The sequence below is a fragment of the Artemia sp. Qi Xiang Cuo genome, chromosome 7, assembly GCF_049724085.1.
Source record: "Artemia sp. Qi Xiang Cuo chromosome 7, ASM4972408v1, whole genome shotgun sequence".
Lineage (NCBI taxonomy): Eukaryota > Metazoa > Arthropoda > Branchiopoda > Anostraca > Artemiidae > Artemia > Artemia sp. Qi Xiang Cuo.
The window spans coordinates 77,511,234-77,528,618 of record NC_142800.1 but is presented as its reverse complement, the minus strand read 5'-3'; the positions used below and the strand labels follow the sequence as shown (position 1 = coordinate 77,528,618).

The following is a 17,385-nucleotide window of genomic DNA, read 5'->3' as shown; positions in this document are numbered from 1 at the left end:
TTTTACGACAACGCTTTCTATAAAAACTTTATATGCCCCCAGGGTATAACTTACAACTTTAGCTCTGAGGGCTGTGGGGGGGGGGGGGGTTTCATACTCAAAAACATAATTTCCAGACCCTTCAGTTATGTTCAACAAAATAGCTGTATCAAAATGTTGATCGGAAGTGTTTGGAGAACTGATGGGCGTGGGGGGGGGGGATTAGCCCTCCGACCCCTTTTGACTATTACTAAGGGCACTAGCCCTCTTAATTCCCAATTGAATGAGCCCTTTTTGAAGTTTCTACGACAACGCTGTCTATTAAAACCTTATATGCCCCCAGGCCATAGCTTATAACCTTTGCCCTGGGGGAATGTGGGAGGTTTGTTATCTTCAAAGACATAATTTACGAACATTTCAACTACGTTGAACAAAAATGGCTATCTCAAAATTTTAATTGGATGTGTTTGAGGAAATGGTGGGCTTCTACGACACCGCTTTCAGTAAAAACCTTATATGCCCCCAGGACATAACTTATAACCCTTGCCCTGAGGACTGTGGGGGGGGGGTATCATCCTCAAAGCCTTCTTTCAATAACTTTCAAAAACGTTGAATAGATGGCTATCTCAAAATTTTGATTGAATCTGTTTTCGGAAATGGCAGGCGTGAGAGGGGGGTTAGTTGCCCTCCAATAACTTTCGGCTATTAAAAAGGGCACTAGCCCTTTCAATCTCAAATCGAATGAGTCCTTTTTAAAGTTTGTATGACAACGCTTTCTATAAAAACCTTACATGCCCCCAGGGCATAACTTACAACCCTTGCCTTTAGGGCTGTGGGGGGGGGGGAGGGGGGGGGGTTGTCATCCTTACAGACCTATTTTCCAGAACTTTGAAGTACGTTGAACAAAATGACTATCTCAAAATTTTGATTGGATGTCTTTGGGGAAATGGTGGACGTGAGAGGGGTGTTAGTTGCCCTTCAATCACGTTTGACTATTAAAAAGGTCACAAGCCCTTCCAATTTCCAATCGAATGAGCCTTTTTCAAAGTTTCTACGACAACTCCTTCGATACAAAGTGCCCTGGTCTAAAACAAAAAATAAATAATACATTGTGTCCACATCGTTATTTGCTTAGGCAGCGCTATTGCGCTGGCTATGATTAACTAAGCAAAATAACTCGAGATTATTTTTCAAATTCCCGTTTATGCACTTACCAGATAATGACGGTGACTGCCTGCAGTATTCTTCATTTTGGAGAGGCACCCAAGCTCTTTCTTTCAGCTTAAGAACGTCTATTAACATAAATCGAGTGGGAGACGACAAATCTGCGCTGAGACTCAGTTTCCTCATTTCATCTAGATAAAAATCTAGATTTGTCACCTGGACTTGGTGATATCCCTGAAATGGCGATAAAAACTACTATAAAGGTACAGAAACAGTTCTCTCATCTAAGCATAAAGTATGTTTTACTCGATTTCAAACTAGTAAATCATCACAATATGTTTTTTGTCACAATCATAAGAATAAACTACTAACTAACTAGAGGCAAGGCCCTGGCATTACCTTAGTGAAGACACATAAGCATGCAAAGTTTTCATTAAATCATTTGTTGTTTTATCCTGTCAACTTCGTATAAAAGGCATAAAAAGGGTTTTGGACTCCTCCACCCACCGTAAGGTCAACAGCATCTTTTCTAAAATATGTCTCTGGAACAATTCTGTTTTTATCTGAAGGTAAACACTTAATTCAAAAAAAAAGAGAGTGGAAATTATATCCAAATCCTATAGTCCATTTATCGCACATAACATCTTAAGACAAAATTATTCTTAATGTTCATAACCTTTAAAATATTTCGTGAATTGTAGTAGTTTTCGCAACTTAGTAAAGAGTACAACTCAGAATACAGTAACTAAGGATGAAAAATTTGTTTAGAAAAACTAATCAATGTCATAAAACGTAATTATCAATTGCCTTAAAAATAGTAACTATTCCCAAGATTTGGGAATCACTAAATAGTGATTTGTACTAATAAGACTTTTGAGGATTTAAAAAAAGCGTGAAACTATTAAAAAATTGCAGTAAATCGAACTGAATGCATCGGTCGAAAATCCTTTTTAGTACAGTCAATCTAGCGTCAAATAGGACTGGACCGCAAACAAATTGCAACAGAAATGATTTTTACACCATCTTGTAGAGAAAAAAAACTGTACAACATATCAAGAATTGAGAAACCCAGTGGGGTGCAAAATAAGTGTTTTTTAGCGTTTTCAGTTTGTTTTTTGTTGTTTTTAGCGGAAATTTTCCGTTATCCTAGAGCTTAGCATTTATTTCATGGGAGTCATGTTTCTGAACTAGTTTTGTGTGCTGAATTCGAATATCACATCAGATTCAAGTTATGTCCCACCGTTAGAGTTTCACATTCATCACCAAACAAGAAATTCGTATATCGTGGCCATATTTCCCTTTTTTCGTCCTTAGGGGCGAATGAAGTCAGGAATAACATCGCCCTATCGACTGAACACTATATTTTTGGAAAGTTCCGTACATTCTAGGATTGTCGTTGTTGGAACCCTTGGTCCCAGTTTTGTCAGATAAATGTCCCTCCCAGATTCATTTCTTTGGGCCCCTTAATTATTTTCCTTCCTTTTGTAATAAATGTTAATTTTCCTATTATATTTTGACGCCATTTTGGGTCCTCTTAACTGCGTACGTGTTTAATTCACCACGAGGGAAAAAGTGCGCAGTTAGGGAGATTGGTCAGTATATTAGGAGCCCTGGAATTGGCTGGAAAGATTCATTTACCACCCCTAGTAACCCCCACCACGTGCTACGGTTAGCGGGCTGGGAGAATTTGTCCTTTTTCAGTTTAGTTAATTTTATACGTGTGACTGTGAATATAGGAAGAATTTTTCTATGTACCTATTTTACTTTTCAGCTTAGGCCGAGACTAAAGGGTTAATTAGAAAATCTTAGCGGTAAACTTTGGCTTTAAATGTGGCAATAGACCACCCGATCACGTTAGTATAAAGGAACCGTTGAGGTAAGAGCGGGAATCTCACTAACATTTGGGCCGACAAGGGGTTCTCCCCTTCGAGTAAGTGGCATAGCAACCTTTTTTGCGGCCTGTGGTCACAACAACTATGCCAAATCGTGCCGAATATACCTTCAGAAGATGGTGAAGCTTGAAGAAACCCATCCTACTGTTCATAGTTCATTCCAACAAGGAATGCACGTCGTCAGACGATCTGATCGCTATTGGGCTGGCTTGTCGACGGATCTAGTTATTGAACAAGAGCTTATACGCTCGTTGAAAACAGCAGGCGGACTGACTAGGGGTACGGGCATGACCGAAACCCAGAGGTCGCTGTGGGTTTTAGCACGCCCAACCTGCTCTGCTGTTAACCTCCTAATGGAAGATCTGACGCAAATTTTCTATGGAACAAGCGAGCAGCACAAGGAGAACGCAGGCCCCAGACAAGAACGAGACTTCAAGGATACGCAGGCAATGGTCACGTACTTTGAAAATGGCTCACCATTTGAAGGGGATACCCAGCTTAGAAGCCTAGCTACCGGTTTGACTGCATATGCATCTGCAAACGTTGACTGTGCGAATTCTGTCGGGCTAAAAATCCTTGATGCTTTGACTGGAAAAGTGGCGAAGGATTTTGTCTTCCGAAGAATGGAACAGGCAGTCCAGATAACAACAACGCAAACAGCTGGAGGATATTGCAAGCAACTGGATCCAGCTTTGCTATTCCAACGCTTCATTGCGTTAGCCAAAAGGACAAGACTTCCTGAATCAGAGTGCTTCCGGTATGAACTTTGTTCGTAACCCGCTGCTCTGTTTGACAGCTCATTTATGCCGAGAGTGCCGAACAAGGCCGCATTCGCCAAGGCCATTGCAATTGCATGCAAACTCGAAGAAATTCCGTGTGTGCTGAACGACGGGACACACTACGTACTTGACGGCGGATCTCTATTGCACCGAGTTCCATGGATAAAAATGACACGTATGCGGGTATCATACAGAGCTACTCTCTGTATATTTCGCGGAAGTACCCTGGCGCAACTGTTGTTTTCGATGGGTATGATTGTGGACCTTCCATCAAAGATATGGCCCATTCGTATCGTAATCGAACGATTGGTCAAGAGGTTTTCTTCACGAATGACATGCGTCTGAAAGTTAAGAAAGAAGAATTTCTCGGGAACAAGAAAAACAAGTCAAGATTCATTAGTGCGCTTGCAGTTCATCTCCGGCAAAAAGGGTATTTTGTAGTCCAAGTCCCCGGTGATGCAGACGTGCCTATTGTAAAAGCTGCTATCGAATCAGCTAAACAGAAGGTAACTGCCGTTAATGGAGAAGATACGCATCTTCTGGTCCTTCTCTGCTACCACTGTGATGTCTCCACCAACAAGGTGTACTTTGCCCCAGAGCCAAAGAAAAATAAAGAGCGAAGGTGCTGGGACGTTCATGAAATGAAAAACAGATTAGGCCAAGAAGTATGTGGTCTGATCCTCTTTGACCATGCATTCCTTGGGTGTGATTCTACATCACGTGTCCACAACATCGGAAAAGGTCTTACCCTGATAAAAGTGATAGAAGACGAAAGTTTTCGAGCATCTGCCAAGGTCTTTATGAAGAAGGCAGCAATAAAAATCGAAGTCAAGGAAGCCGGAGAAGACGCACTTCTTATAATATATGGTGGAAAGAAGGGGGGAAATCTGAACGAGCTTCGAAAGCAGCTCTTCAAAAGAAAGCTCGTCAGAGCAACGGCTTTTGTTCACCCAGAGCAGCTACCTCCCACATCCAACTCTGCAGCATTTCACAGCTATAGAGTTTACTTTCAGGTACACGCCTGGAATGACGACCGTAATCTAGAATTGGACCCTCAAGAGTGGGGCTGGAAGGACCGACATGGTACATTATACCCTGTGATGACGGACCTACCCCCAGCACCTCCCCAACTTCTTAAGATTGTTAAGTGTTCCTGCCGTTCAAACTGCACCTCTGCTCGGTGCACTTGTGTCAGAAACGGCATGTCTTGCACTCTCGCGAGCAAAACTTGTCAGGGAGCAGAATGTGATAATTCTCCCAAATCAGAAGATCTCATCGACGATCTCGACGACGAAGTTTCAAACTACACTGCCAGTGATTAATGTCGCAAGTCATTTGAAAAGTTGCCTGCCTTTTACTAATGTGATTTTTGTTACCTGTGATTTTAGTCAGTTCATACATTAAGAGATGATTGATTATTTTGACGAAACATTTTGGTGATGAATGTGAAACACTGTCGGTTGAACATATCCTTCATCTGATGTGATATTTGAGTTCATCGCATAAAACTACTCAAGAAATGTGGTCAAACGACTATGTTATAATAGAATCGCGAACTTCGTGAATGGTGATGAATGTGAAACACTTTTGGTTCACCGTATCTTAAATCTGATGTAATATGCCAGTTCAGCACATAAAACTACATCAGAAATGTGTTTCCCATGAAGTAAACTCTAAGCCTTGAGAAAATCGAAAATTTAGGCTTAAAAACGAAAAATAAAACACAAAACGCTAAAAAACACTAATTTTGCACCCCGCTAGGTTTCTCAACTTTTGATATGTTGTACAGTTTTTTTTTCTCTACAAGATGGTGTAAAAATCATTTCTGTTGCAATTTGTTTGCGGTCAAACCTTATATTGACTGTACTATTTCTAGAAGTTTACAGCGTAGTATTTAAGAAACCGGGAATTAGAAGGTAATGTAAAGACTCATTTGAATTTATAATTCAAGACATTGCGCTCTTGTTAAGTAACAAGAGATCAGATACGCCAATATAAACAATAAAAACACAGTTTACAAGGAATGTGGCATAGTCTTCATATAAATTACTTCAAGTGCTTGTAATTGAAGAACTACAGTACTTTGGCACAAAATCAAATCACGTAGTTGTGGTTGCAGCGATAGCTGCTGTCTAGTAAAACATGAACAGAGCCCATAATAAAAAAAAAACTGAAATCCCTAAAAATGCTGTCGGATCAAAATTTAATCAGTGGTAACTTTTATGAAGTATTTGTCATTCAACATTTAAGTGAAATGACTTGACACTCGAAACCATAAAGTATCAATAAGTTTCCTTGTACTTTGTCTATATACCCAAGTGCGTTTTGTGTAGACAATATCTCTCATTTTTTCAACCAGGAATTAAAAAAAAAAAAAAAAATTTCAACTTCAAAATAGGAAACATCGCTTTAGATTGGCACAAACCAAAATGTTATTCTTTCATTTTTCCAGGCAAAAGTGGTCCTTTGAATTTTTTTTAGTTACACTGGCGTTTCTATATATATAAAAATATCTATATATGTATAATGTCCTATCAAAACGTCCTTGGTAATGAACTGTATGTAAGGAGCAACTCAGCACAACAGTAACCGAAACTTTAAAAAATGTGCATTTGGATAACAATTAAAACATCAAAAGAATTGGATTTTATGTTGATTTCTGATTGCATGAGTCTGAACTTACCCATCAAACGCCATGAGCCCGAGAAAATTTTCTCTTTTTTCGGAAAAGGGGGAAAACACTCCCAAAAAGTTAATGAATCTGAATGAAAGTTGCACTACGAAAAAATGTTACCCATCAAAGGCTACGATCCTAAGAAATTTTCCTGACTTCCGAAAAATAAGGGAAATACTTCAACCAAGTCAAACGATCTTAGGGAAATTGACACCACCAGATTCACATTGCAGGTTACAGAGAAACCTACAGTTTTTTTCTGGGGTGATCGTACCAAACAATTATTCTAGAAGATCGAGACAGCGCTAATTCAAAAGAGAGTTCGAAAAGTCCAATATCTATGGGTCTGAAGATGGTATGACCCCCACAGCCCCCGGAGAAAGGGCTGTAAATTACGTAATTTGCCCTTGTTCACATATATTATTTGTTAATGAAAAATATACGGAAGTTTTTGAGGGTGAATTCTCTGCAGGATAGAGGCGAGGATTTTCGACTGAGATAATTTAATGGGGAGAAAAGTTTCCGGCCAGAATTTTTCACGGGGGAGGGGGATTTCCTTGAATGATTTGAAAAACAGATAGAAACGAAAAAAAGTTTTTTTTTCAACTGAAAACAAGAAGCAACATAACTTAAAACATACAGAAATTATTCCGTATATGAGGAGGGCTACGCAATTTCCATTACTTATTTTTCGCGCTAAAGTTTGACTTTTTGTCCCAATTCATTTAGAACGACGCCCTAACTACACGGGCGTTTGGATTTGAACAAGAAATATTTTTAAAAAACTCTAAGACTAAAGCATAAACAACGAATGAAGGGACAGTCCGCTTAATATGTTGAGCATTTAGTTGAATAGTATATTTTTACTATTTTTTTTTTTAACAGCTTTTTTTTCACTAGAACTATTTTTGAAATACGAGCAATTTATACAGTTATGGGAATTGTCTCAGGAGGATATGAGAATCCCAGTAGCATGTTTATTAGTCCTTTCGATTTTTTGAACGAAATGATTATTTCAATATTTTGCTCCAAAGCTATAGGAATACCAGGGGTAAATAGAACAAGGGAATGAGACTAGTTGCTGTCTGAGCACTACTAACATCAAAAGGGGCACATATTTTTCAATTTACGGTCAAATGATTCCTAAATCAAATTCCTATGCTTCACTTTATATTTGGAGTAGCTATGGGGGAAAATGCATGGGAAGCAAATTGCCGTTTCTTAAGGCAATGCTAGCAAGTAAATACTATACTGTATCTGTTCTTTAACAATCCAATAACCCCCCCCCCCCGCCTGAAGGCAAAAATTGGCTGTGCATCCCTGGTCTGTACATCTGGACCAAAATTTGAAATACATAAAAATACCTGGTGACTAGCTTTTTGATTATTTGGCTTATTAAGCTATCTCTTGTTGCAGTCCTTTACTAATTCACATTAAGTTTTCAACGCTTAGAACAATCAATAAGTCCATTTTTTAATTGAACATTTGTCAAAACTTACTTATTTTCCGTTTGACACACTAACTAACAAAACTATACAAGAGCTGTTATTTTCAGTTTTAAATTCACCTCTCTTCCACCCATACTTCCACTCCTTAGAAATTGTGCTGCAATGTTATCTCAAAAATAATCAAGATAAAAAAAAATATCTAAAAAAAAGGATAAAAAAAGTAATTTGCTTGTTCAGTTGCATATTTTACAAGATATCGACTCTTCACTCTTTCTAATTGGAGAAAAAATATAAAATTTAAAGATTAACCTGATTTGTACCAATTAGCTTGAGCCTATTGGTGGTTTTATTATTGGAAATTTTAGATTTTTCAAAATATTAGCCTGTAATTTCTTAAGGCTTAAAAAAAAAAAAAAAAAAACTAATTTTGCTATTTTCGAAAATGCCATTTGAAATGCTTCAAAATTATGTTTAAAAAAAAAATATTTAGTCTTAAAGTGTTTTAATACAGTCTCCTTATTCTTCTATGGCGACATGTCCTGGTCGTCAATAGAGTTCTGCCAGTTAGCAGTGACCAGTTAGCGATTCCACTTTCCCTTTTTGGGCGGACGCTTTTTTTTGCACCGAGATACTCAACAGCTTGGAATTAAATTATATTTCCATAAGTCGGGCGTGAGCTTTGCACTGAGCTAGAGTTTAGTGCTTTTTTCACCGAGCCTGGACTTCATTCGTTTTCGAAATATCTAATAGAAATTCAGTTGCTTTATAGATCGTTTTTGCACTTAATAAAGACTTACCTAGTATTTCACCGAAACCCGGCTAAGTTCATTTGGCACTGAATCAGGGCTTAGTTTATTTGTCATAGAGTAGCTGGATTTTCAGAGTTCATATTTAATTAGTTTAAACACAAGACCAAGACTTGGCTATTTTTTCTCCAAATCAAAGATTACTGGTTTTAAAAATAAGTTATGACTTCGTTCGCTATCATCGGACTCAGAAGTTCGTTGTCAGCAGCTTGGACTCAGCATCCTGGTCAGCAGACCAAGATTTTTTTTTGGGGGGGGGGGGCAATTCAAAGCTTAACTGGTTATAAAAACAAGTCAAGACTTCGTTCTCTATCAGATTTAGCGGTTAGGTGTAAGCAGCTTGATCTTAGGAATCTCGGCATGATTCCAGTTTAGACAAAGTTATACATGTTTATCTTTCTCTTGAAAGATAAACATGTCTTTCATGTCTTATAATATATATATATATATATATATATATATATATATATATATATATATATGTAATGTCTTAAAAAAATTCAATATCAAATTCAAAATATAATACTGATTATTCAGACATTGGCGATGCTTTTAACAAAACATATCCCACATTTTCTTTTCTAAGCTACGCTTGAAAAGAAAGGACATCCCAAAAAACTTCCCCTTGTACAGCTTTGAGTAAGTTCAACATCTTTATGACAAAAAAAAAACTAAAAAAAAAACAACAAACAAACAAACATTGGTAAGGTTTCCTGGTGCATCGTTTGAAATATATTTGTTTGTAATTTCGTGTCCAGTTTTGTTTTAAATAATTGCCCTGGAAAAGGCTTTCACTTTCAGTTTTTGATACTCCAAGCTTCAGTCACAGTAGTTTTTCCATACTTTTGCACGAGAAAAAAAAAAAAAAAAGCAAAAAAAAAAAACAAAAAAAAAAACAAAAAACAATAGAACCCAACTAGATTTCTTAAAAAATCAGAGAAAACTTCAGGTTCCTAATGATTTTATTGCATTACTTTTTTGTCAGTATCTGAATTGTTTTTAATTTTCAGTTACATTTTCTAAACATGTTAACATTTGTTTTATAATGTTATTCGTGTTGTTAATTCTTTATTTGCAAAACATATGGCTGATTATGATTTGAAGTTTGTATTTTGTTCACAAGAATTTGATACCTTAAATGCCGTAAACGAATCACTGAAAGTTAAAAAAAATACACATTAATTATATTAAATTTTCAATTTCACTAAAAACATATATTTTTAAATTGATAAACACCTTCTACTTTCTTGCTTAAAGGGAATGTCAAAGGGAATTTAGAATGTTGAACTTACGTTGGATTCTTCTTCATAGGTTTTACCAATTGTAGAAACTAATTCGCAAAGACATTCAAGGTGTTCCTCAGTGCGCGACCTAAGTAACTCGGATAGAAAAAAATTCATAACTTCAATCTTCAAAATCCTCGACTTGAATAATTCACCGGTAAATCTGGAAGAAATATTACATAGGCACTATTAAAGTGAACAGAAATTATCATGAATGAATACATAAACCTAAAACGAAGAAATGTCAAAACTGACAATTACAACATGCATCAAAATACAATTAGGCCCTATTGAAATGAACAGAAATTATAATGAATGAATACATAAACCTAAAACGAAGAAATGTCAAAACTGACATTTACAACATGCATCAAAATACAATTAGGCCCTAATAAAATGAACAGAAATTATCATGAATGAATACATAAACCTAAAACGAAGAAATGTCAAAACTGACAATTACAACATGCATCAAAATACAATTAGGCCCTATTGAAATGAACGGAAATTATAATGAATGAATACATAAACCTAAAACGAAGAAATGTCAAAACTGACAATTACAACATGCATCAAAATAAAATTAGGCCCTATTAAAATGAACAGAAATTATCATGAATGAATACATAAACCTAAAACGAAGAAATGTCAAAACTGACAATTACAACATGCATCAAAATACAATTAGGCCCTATTAAAATGAACAGAAATTATCATGAATGAATACATACACCTAAAACGAAGAAATGTCAAAACTGACAATTACAACATGCATCAAAATACAATTAGGCCCTATTAAAATGAACAGAAATTATAATGAATGAATATATAAACCTAAAACGAAGAAATGTCAACATTGACAATTACAACATGCATCAAAATACAAAGAGACCCTATTAAAATGAACAGAAATTATCATGAATGAATACATAAACCTAAAACGAAGAAATGTCAAAACTGACAATTACAACATGCATCAAAATACAATTAGGCCCTATTAAAATGAACGGAAATTATAATGAATGAATACATAAACCTAAAACGAAGAAATGTCAAAACTGACAATTACAACATGCATCAAAATACAATTAGGCCCTATTAAAATGAACAGAAATTATAATGAATGAATAAATAAACCTAAAACGAAGAAATGTCAAAACTGACAATTACAACATGCATCAAAATACAATTAGGCCCTATTAAAATGAACAGAAATTATCATGAATGAATACATAAACCTAAAACGAAGAAATGTCAAAACTAACAATTACAACATGCATCAAAATACAATTAGACCCTATTAAAATGAACAGAAATTATAATGAATGAATACATAAACCTAAAACGAAGAAATGTCAAAACTGACAATTACAACATGCATCAAAATACAATTAGGCCCTATTGAAATGAACGGAAATTATAATGAATGAATACATAAACCTAAAACGAAGAAATGTCAAAACTGACTATTACAACATGCATCAAAATACAATTAGGCCCTAATGAAATGAACAGAAATTATAATGAATGAATACATAAACCTAAAACGAAGAAATGTCAAAACTGACATTTACAACATGCATCAAAATACAATTAGGCCCTATTAAAATGAACAGAAATTATCATGAATGAATACATAAACCTAAAACGAAGAAATGTCAAAACTGACAATTACAACATGCATCAAAATACAATTAGTCCCTATTAAAATGAACAGAAATTATAATGAATGAATACATAAACCTAAAACGAAGAAATGTCAAAACTGACAATTACAACATGCATCAAAATACAATTAGGCCCTATTGAAATGAACAGAAATTATAATGAATGAATACATAAACCTAAAACGAAGAAATGTCAAAACTGACAATTACAACATGCATCAAAATACAATTAGGCCTTATTAAAATGAACAGAAATTATAATGAATGAATACATAAACCTAAAACGAAGAAATGTCAAAACTGACGATTACAACATGCATCAAAATACAATTAGGCCCTATTAAAATGAACAGAAATTATCATGAATGAATACATAAACCTAAAACGAAGAAATGTCAAAACTGACAATTACAACATGCATCAAAATACAAATACCACTATGGATGAAGAGATGAAACATAGAACGAACAAAACTTAAAATAATAGCCAGTTCAAACAGAAAACAACAACAGGGAGAATCAATATCAAAGCAGCAATATAAAATTTAAGGTTTACTAAAAAAATTACAAGAGTGTTTTTTGTTTTCTAGAATGTGCTTTGTGTTTGTCAAAACATCAACGAAATAAAAAAAAAAGGTAGAAGAAAATCCCAATTATAATCAAAATTATAGAGAATAAAAAGAATATAAATGAGAATAATTACATTTTTACTTTAACATTGTGACTCCAAAAGCAATTGGATTATAATAAATCGTTGTTATAGCAGTCTACCTAATTGTAATTATAATAATATTTTGATTAGTCTTGTGGATCCCAAACACCGTAGTGCTGTTTTTACCAAGTGCTAGTAGGAAAAATTTGAGCGTGGATTTGATTAACGTGTGCGCGTGCCGTGTCGGACGTGTTAAGATTTGATCTGTATGGCTGATTTGAACTTTAATATAGTTCAGCTATATTAAGTATCAGTTCAGCTTTCGAGTAGTGCACTCGTATTAGGATTATATCTGTTCAAACCTGACAGTGAAACACGTTATTTTCCTTGAATTGAATTTTCTTGAATTGAATACACGAACTTGGCATGACTTCGGACTAATTTATACGGACTAGCCTAAATTCCCCGGCTGTTCAGGAGCTACAAATTATACTTTGCTCAGAGGTTGATGAAAAAGTAACGTGAATTTGGATTAAAGATGCCGAGAAAAAGGAAGGTGACAAAACAAAGTGAAAAAAGTCAGCCTGCTAACATTTCCGTTTCAGATTCCTCTGTTTTGAATTCTTCAATGAAGTCACAGAAAGTTGAAGAGATCAGTATCACTAGCTGAAAATATATCGACGATTTTAACAGTGATACAGTCTAATTCAACATCGTTAAATAACCTGAGATCTTCAGTAAAAGCCATAAAATCTAGGCTCGGTGTACTGGAGGGGTCCAATAAAGAGCTGGGGGTATTAGCGCCGAGAATGGGTGAAATTGAAAAAGAGACTAATGCTGTAAAGAGTACAATATCCGCAATGCAGAAAGATAGTGCCCAATTATAAAAAAAGTTGAGTGGAGTAAAAGAAAGTCTAATGAAGCTAAAAAGTAGGGAAAGGCAAAAGAACATTATGATTTGGAACATGGAAGAGAACGATGAAAAAGAAGCGAAAACGGAGTTTGAGGACTTAACAACGAATGGTCTGGAAGTGGCCCTGAACTTCAAATATGGTGTTAAATATATGGATACAGAAAAGACATTTGTAGTGATGTAGATAGAGAATTTGAAAACAAGAACCATGATTTTGAAAAACGTGAAAAGATTAAAAAACAAAAAAGAAGTAATTTTTGCGAAGGTTTTCATAACTGATGATGCTCCGCAGGCAATGAGGGAGGCGAGGCAAAACAAAAAGGAAAAATTGACTAAGCATGTTTAGTTGAAACGTGGCTAAAAGAACCAAAAGTGTTTAAGGGGTATGAGTAATACGGAGTGCTTAGAAAACAATCTAAAAATGGAAGAACATATGGCGGTGTAGCAACGTTAGTTTCCAAGAATTTTGGTGCGACTACAAAGATGTATAGGTTGAAAAGTAAATCTTGTAACATGGTTTAGCTTAGAATGTGTTTGCTTGCATTCCAGTTATTTTTTGAGCAGCTTGTTCCCCCCCCCCCCAGAAAAAAGCTCTTTTTCGGAAGAGGATACATGGTCAATTTTAGAATATGAAAAACGTAATTTTTCAAGGAAGTTTCCGAATCATATTTTTTTTTTTTGGGGGGGGGGGGGGACTTTAATGCTTATACAGGGGCATGTGTAGGAATTTTACCGGTTTTAGGTTCTGTCCAAGATGATATATCCAATGTTAATTTAGAAGATATTGTTACGACTCTCCCACAGAGGACAAGTAGGGACCACACCCGTCGTAGAAATAACTGGGGTAAAATTTTATTAGAATTTTCAAGGGTATGAAAATTTGATGATATTAAATGGTAGATTTGGAAATGATAAGAATCTGGGGGAGTTTACTTGTTTGTCTGCAAGCATAACTGATTACATTTTAACTAGTTTGTCTTTGATTGAAAGGGTTGTAAATTTTGTTGTATTAATGGTCTTAGAGTCTGATCACTTTCCTATCAGTGCAATTTTAGAGGTCGTGGTAGCTGCCTCAACAATTACGCAGCATAGAAGTAAATGTAGATCTCATCAAGGTTCATAAAAGACTAAGAGTGGAGGAAGATGATAAGAATCATTTTGAACAATTAATGACGGAATTGAGTAATCAGGATTTACTTGATAGAAGTCTAGACTTAGCCTAAGAAGGGAACGTTGATTCAGCGCTAGAAATTTTGGTTAAGGTAGTATACGGCGCGGGAGAGAAAATATACAAAAATAGAGGGAACCAGGCTATTAGGACATTCTATGTTGAGAAGTGTAGGAATAAAAGGGAGGAACTTTGGGAGGCACTGAAGATACTGAAATTAAATGAAGAAGGAGATGATTTTCAACAACTGTATCAGAAGTACTAGAGGGAGAGAAAGGAATATAAGATTTTTATAAAGGTAAAAAAAGGAAGTTTGAGATTGAAAAAGCTGAAAGGCTTTTTGTTAGTCTTTAGAAAGAATGAATGAAAAGAGTTTTGGAAGCTTGTAAAAGAATAAACTGGGAATACAAACGAAGAAAAAGGTGCAATCGAGGCAACAAGATGGCCGGAATACTTAGAAAACAAGGAATTAGAAGAAATTAGGAGCTACACATCCGATGGAGATTTAATGAGCGTGGAAATGTTTGAGGAAGAGATCGTAGAGATACCGATCAAGAAAGAGGACAACTAATTCTTAAAATATGTCACCGACGATGAAACAGTTAAGACCATGGAAAAAATGAAGGGTCATTCAGCTCCTGGCTTAGATGGAATCCCAATGCAAGTATGGAAATGGGCAAAAGTATGGGTCATCCAAATCATCGCTATAACATTTTCGTCAATTGTCAACAACCCCCGATGGCCAGAGCAATGGAATACATCTGTCACCATACCGTTAGGTATAGAATTGAACTCAGAAATGACCGTATGATCAGTTTGGGCAATGGTGTAAGCAAGCTTATCGCAAAAGTGCTAGGGAATAGATTAGATAAGTGGTTAGAAAAATCACAGTAATTTATCGAAATACAATCATGATTGCGTAAAAATTATAGTACTATAGGTGAAATTCTTATTTTAACCAGTCTAATTAGGAAATATACCAGGAAAAAAGAGGATAAGTTGTTTGTGGCCTTTTTAGACTTAAAAGGTGTTTTCGATAGTTTAAATAGGGAATTTCTTATGCATTGTTTGATTAATTTAGGATTACCGTGTCAGTTTGTGCAAATTTTAATACAAATGTATTTGACGGTAAATTTTGTAGTGCGGGTTTCTAAGGAAACATCGAGGGAAATATTTAGCAGGTTAGGGGTAAAACAAGGTTGTTATTTGTCACCGAAGTTATTTTCGTTGTATATTAATGACATTGAAAGCTATTTAAGGGAAAGGAAAGTAAGTGAATTGCAATTATTTGATAAAATAATGCCTACACTTTTGCAAGTCGATCATATAGCTTTATTGGCAAATAGTGCACAGAATCTGCAGCGTGCAATATAGAGTGTATAAAAGTATTTTAAGGAAAAGAGACTGGTTTTAAATCTAGAGAAGTCAGCAGTAATGGTTGTTGTAAGGGGAGCGAAGACATCTGAAGAAAATTTTAGTTACGGGAGGACAGTTATAAAAGTAGTGACGGAGTATGGTTACCTAGGCTTTAGACTTGTTTCAAATGGTAAGTGGGCAAGAAAAATAGCTCTAATGTCAAATAAAGGTAAAAGTTTAACTGGCATATTCTTTAAGAGTTGCATTAAGGATATAGGACCAAAGGATATCAAACTAGAAAAGCTCATCAAGCTACAAAAGCATATCAAGCTCAAGCTACAACACCTGCTATACATTATGGGGCAGAGATATGGGGACACGAAAGGAGTGGGGGGGGTGGAAATAGAGAGAATACAGCTACATTATTTTAAAAGATTAATACAGTTAGATAAAAATTTTAATAGCGTTGTTATAAAGGGTGACCTGGGTCTTTTTAGCTTAAGAAATAAACGGTTAGTACGCATGGTAGGTTATTGGAAAAAAATTATTGCTATGCCAGGTTATCGGTTAACAAAAAATGCTTTCAATGAAATGTTATGGGATAAAAGTAAAAATTCTTGGCCTGTGCAAATTAAGAGTGTACTAGACAATTGTGGACTATCAGGCTGGTGGAATGATGGCATTGGACCTGGGATGGAAACAGAAGCGATTGCAACAGCTATAGAAAAGTGCTACAAGATCAAGAGATCCAACTTTGGCAAGAAGACAAGGTTAATTCGCCATCCCCTGGAATATGTAGACAAATTAAAGAGGACTATGCAAAAGAAATATGTCTGAAATTTGGACTCCAAAATGATACTTTAAAATGGGTTTTATCTGTAAGGAAGAATTTTATGCTGCTTGGGGGGGGGGGAGAAAAAAGCAGTTAGGAAGGGTTAAGGTGGGGAGTGGTTACTTCACTTGTCCGATGTGCGGAGATTCTGAAGATTTAGAACACTTTATGTGTTATTGTGAAGAACTGAAAGTACTTAGAAGGGAAATTTTTGGGAGGGATGTGATGCCTAGGAGCTGTTTAGAAAATAAATAGGAAGTAGTTGCAAATTAGATATTAAAAAGATGGGAAATTTTGTGAGTGTGGGGATGAGACATAGGGATGGTTTTCCATCATAGTGTTATTTTCCAAAGTGTTTGAACTTATTATGTTTTATGTATTTTGTTGGATTTGTAATGTCCATGGCCCATGTGGCTTTTGTGAGAAATATATCTATATCTATACTTTTACTGAATGAAGTGAATCTTGTTTATCTCAAGTTGGTGTTTGCGAATTATTTTTTCTCCCTAGAGAAAAATTGTAACAAGTTTTACGAGTCATTCAGCAATTCTCATCGATAAGGTTTTGTAAGTTCGAAGTATCTAGACCATAGTTATGCTGGCGTGAATCTACACCCCTGTTCTAATAATTTCCGTTAGGTATTTGGTTTTAATTCTTATAATTTTCAGCTTTTATTGAAGTTTATTCATCTTTTAGTTTTTTGGTTTTTTTATTGTTTTTTTGGTTCTTTTCATATTTACTTTCCTCGGGTGTTTTTGTTGTTTTTTTTATTC

General features: G+C 35.5%; 1 protein-coding gene across 1 annotated transcript in view; it reads right to left on the bottom strand.

The window, feature by feature from the left end:
* Positions 1 to 17,385, bottom strand: part of LOC148950711 (uncharacterized) — a 178,475-nt gene that overhangs the window by 26,776 nt on the left and 134,314 nt on the right. The window contains exons 16-17 of the mRNA XM_089091926.1: positions 10,035 to 10,188; positions 1,194 to 1,377 (exon numbers count right to left, since the gene is read on the bottom strand). Coding sequence (XP_088948052.1) covers positions 1,194 to 1,377; positions 10,035 to 10,188 — 338 coding nt within the window. The remainder of the gene's footprint in view (positions 1 to 1,193; positions 1,378 to 10,034; positions 10,189 to 17,385) is intronic.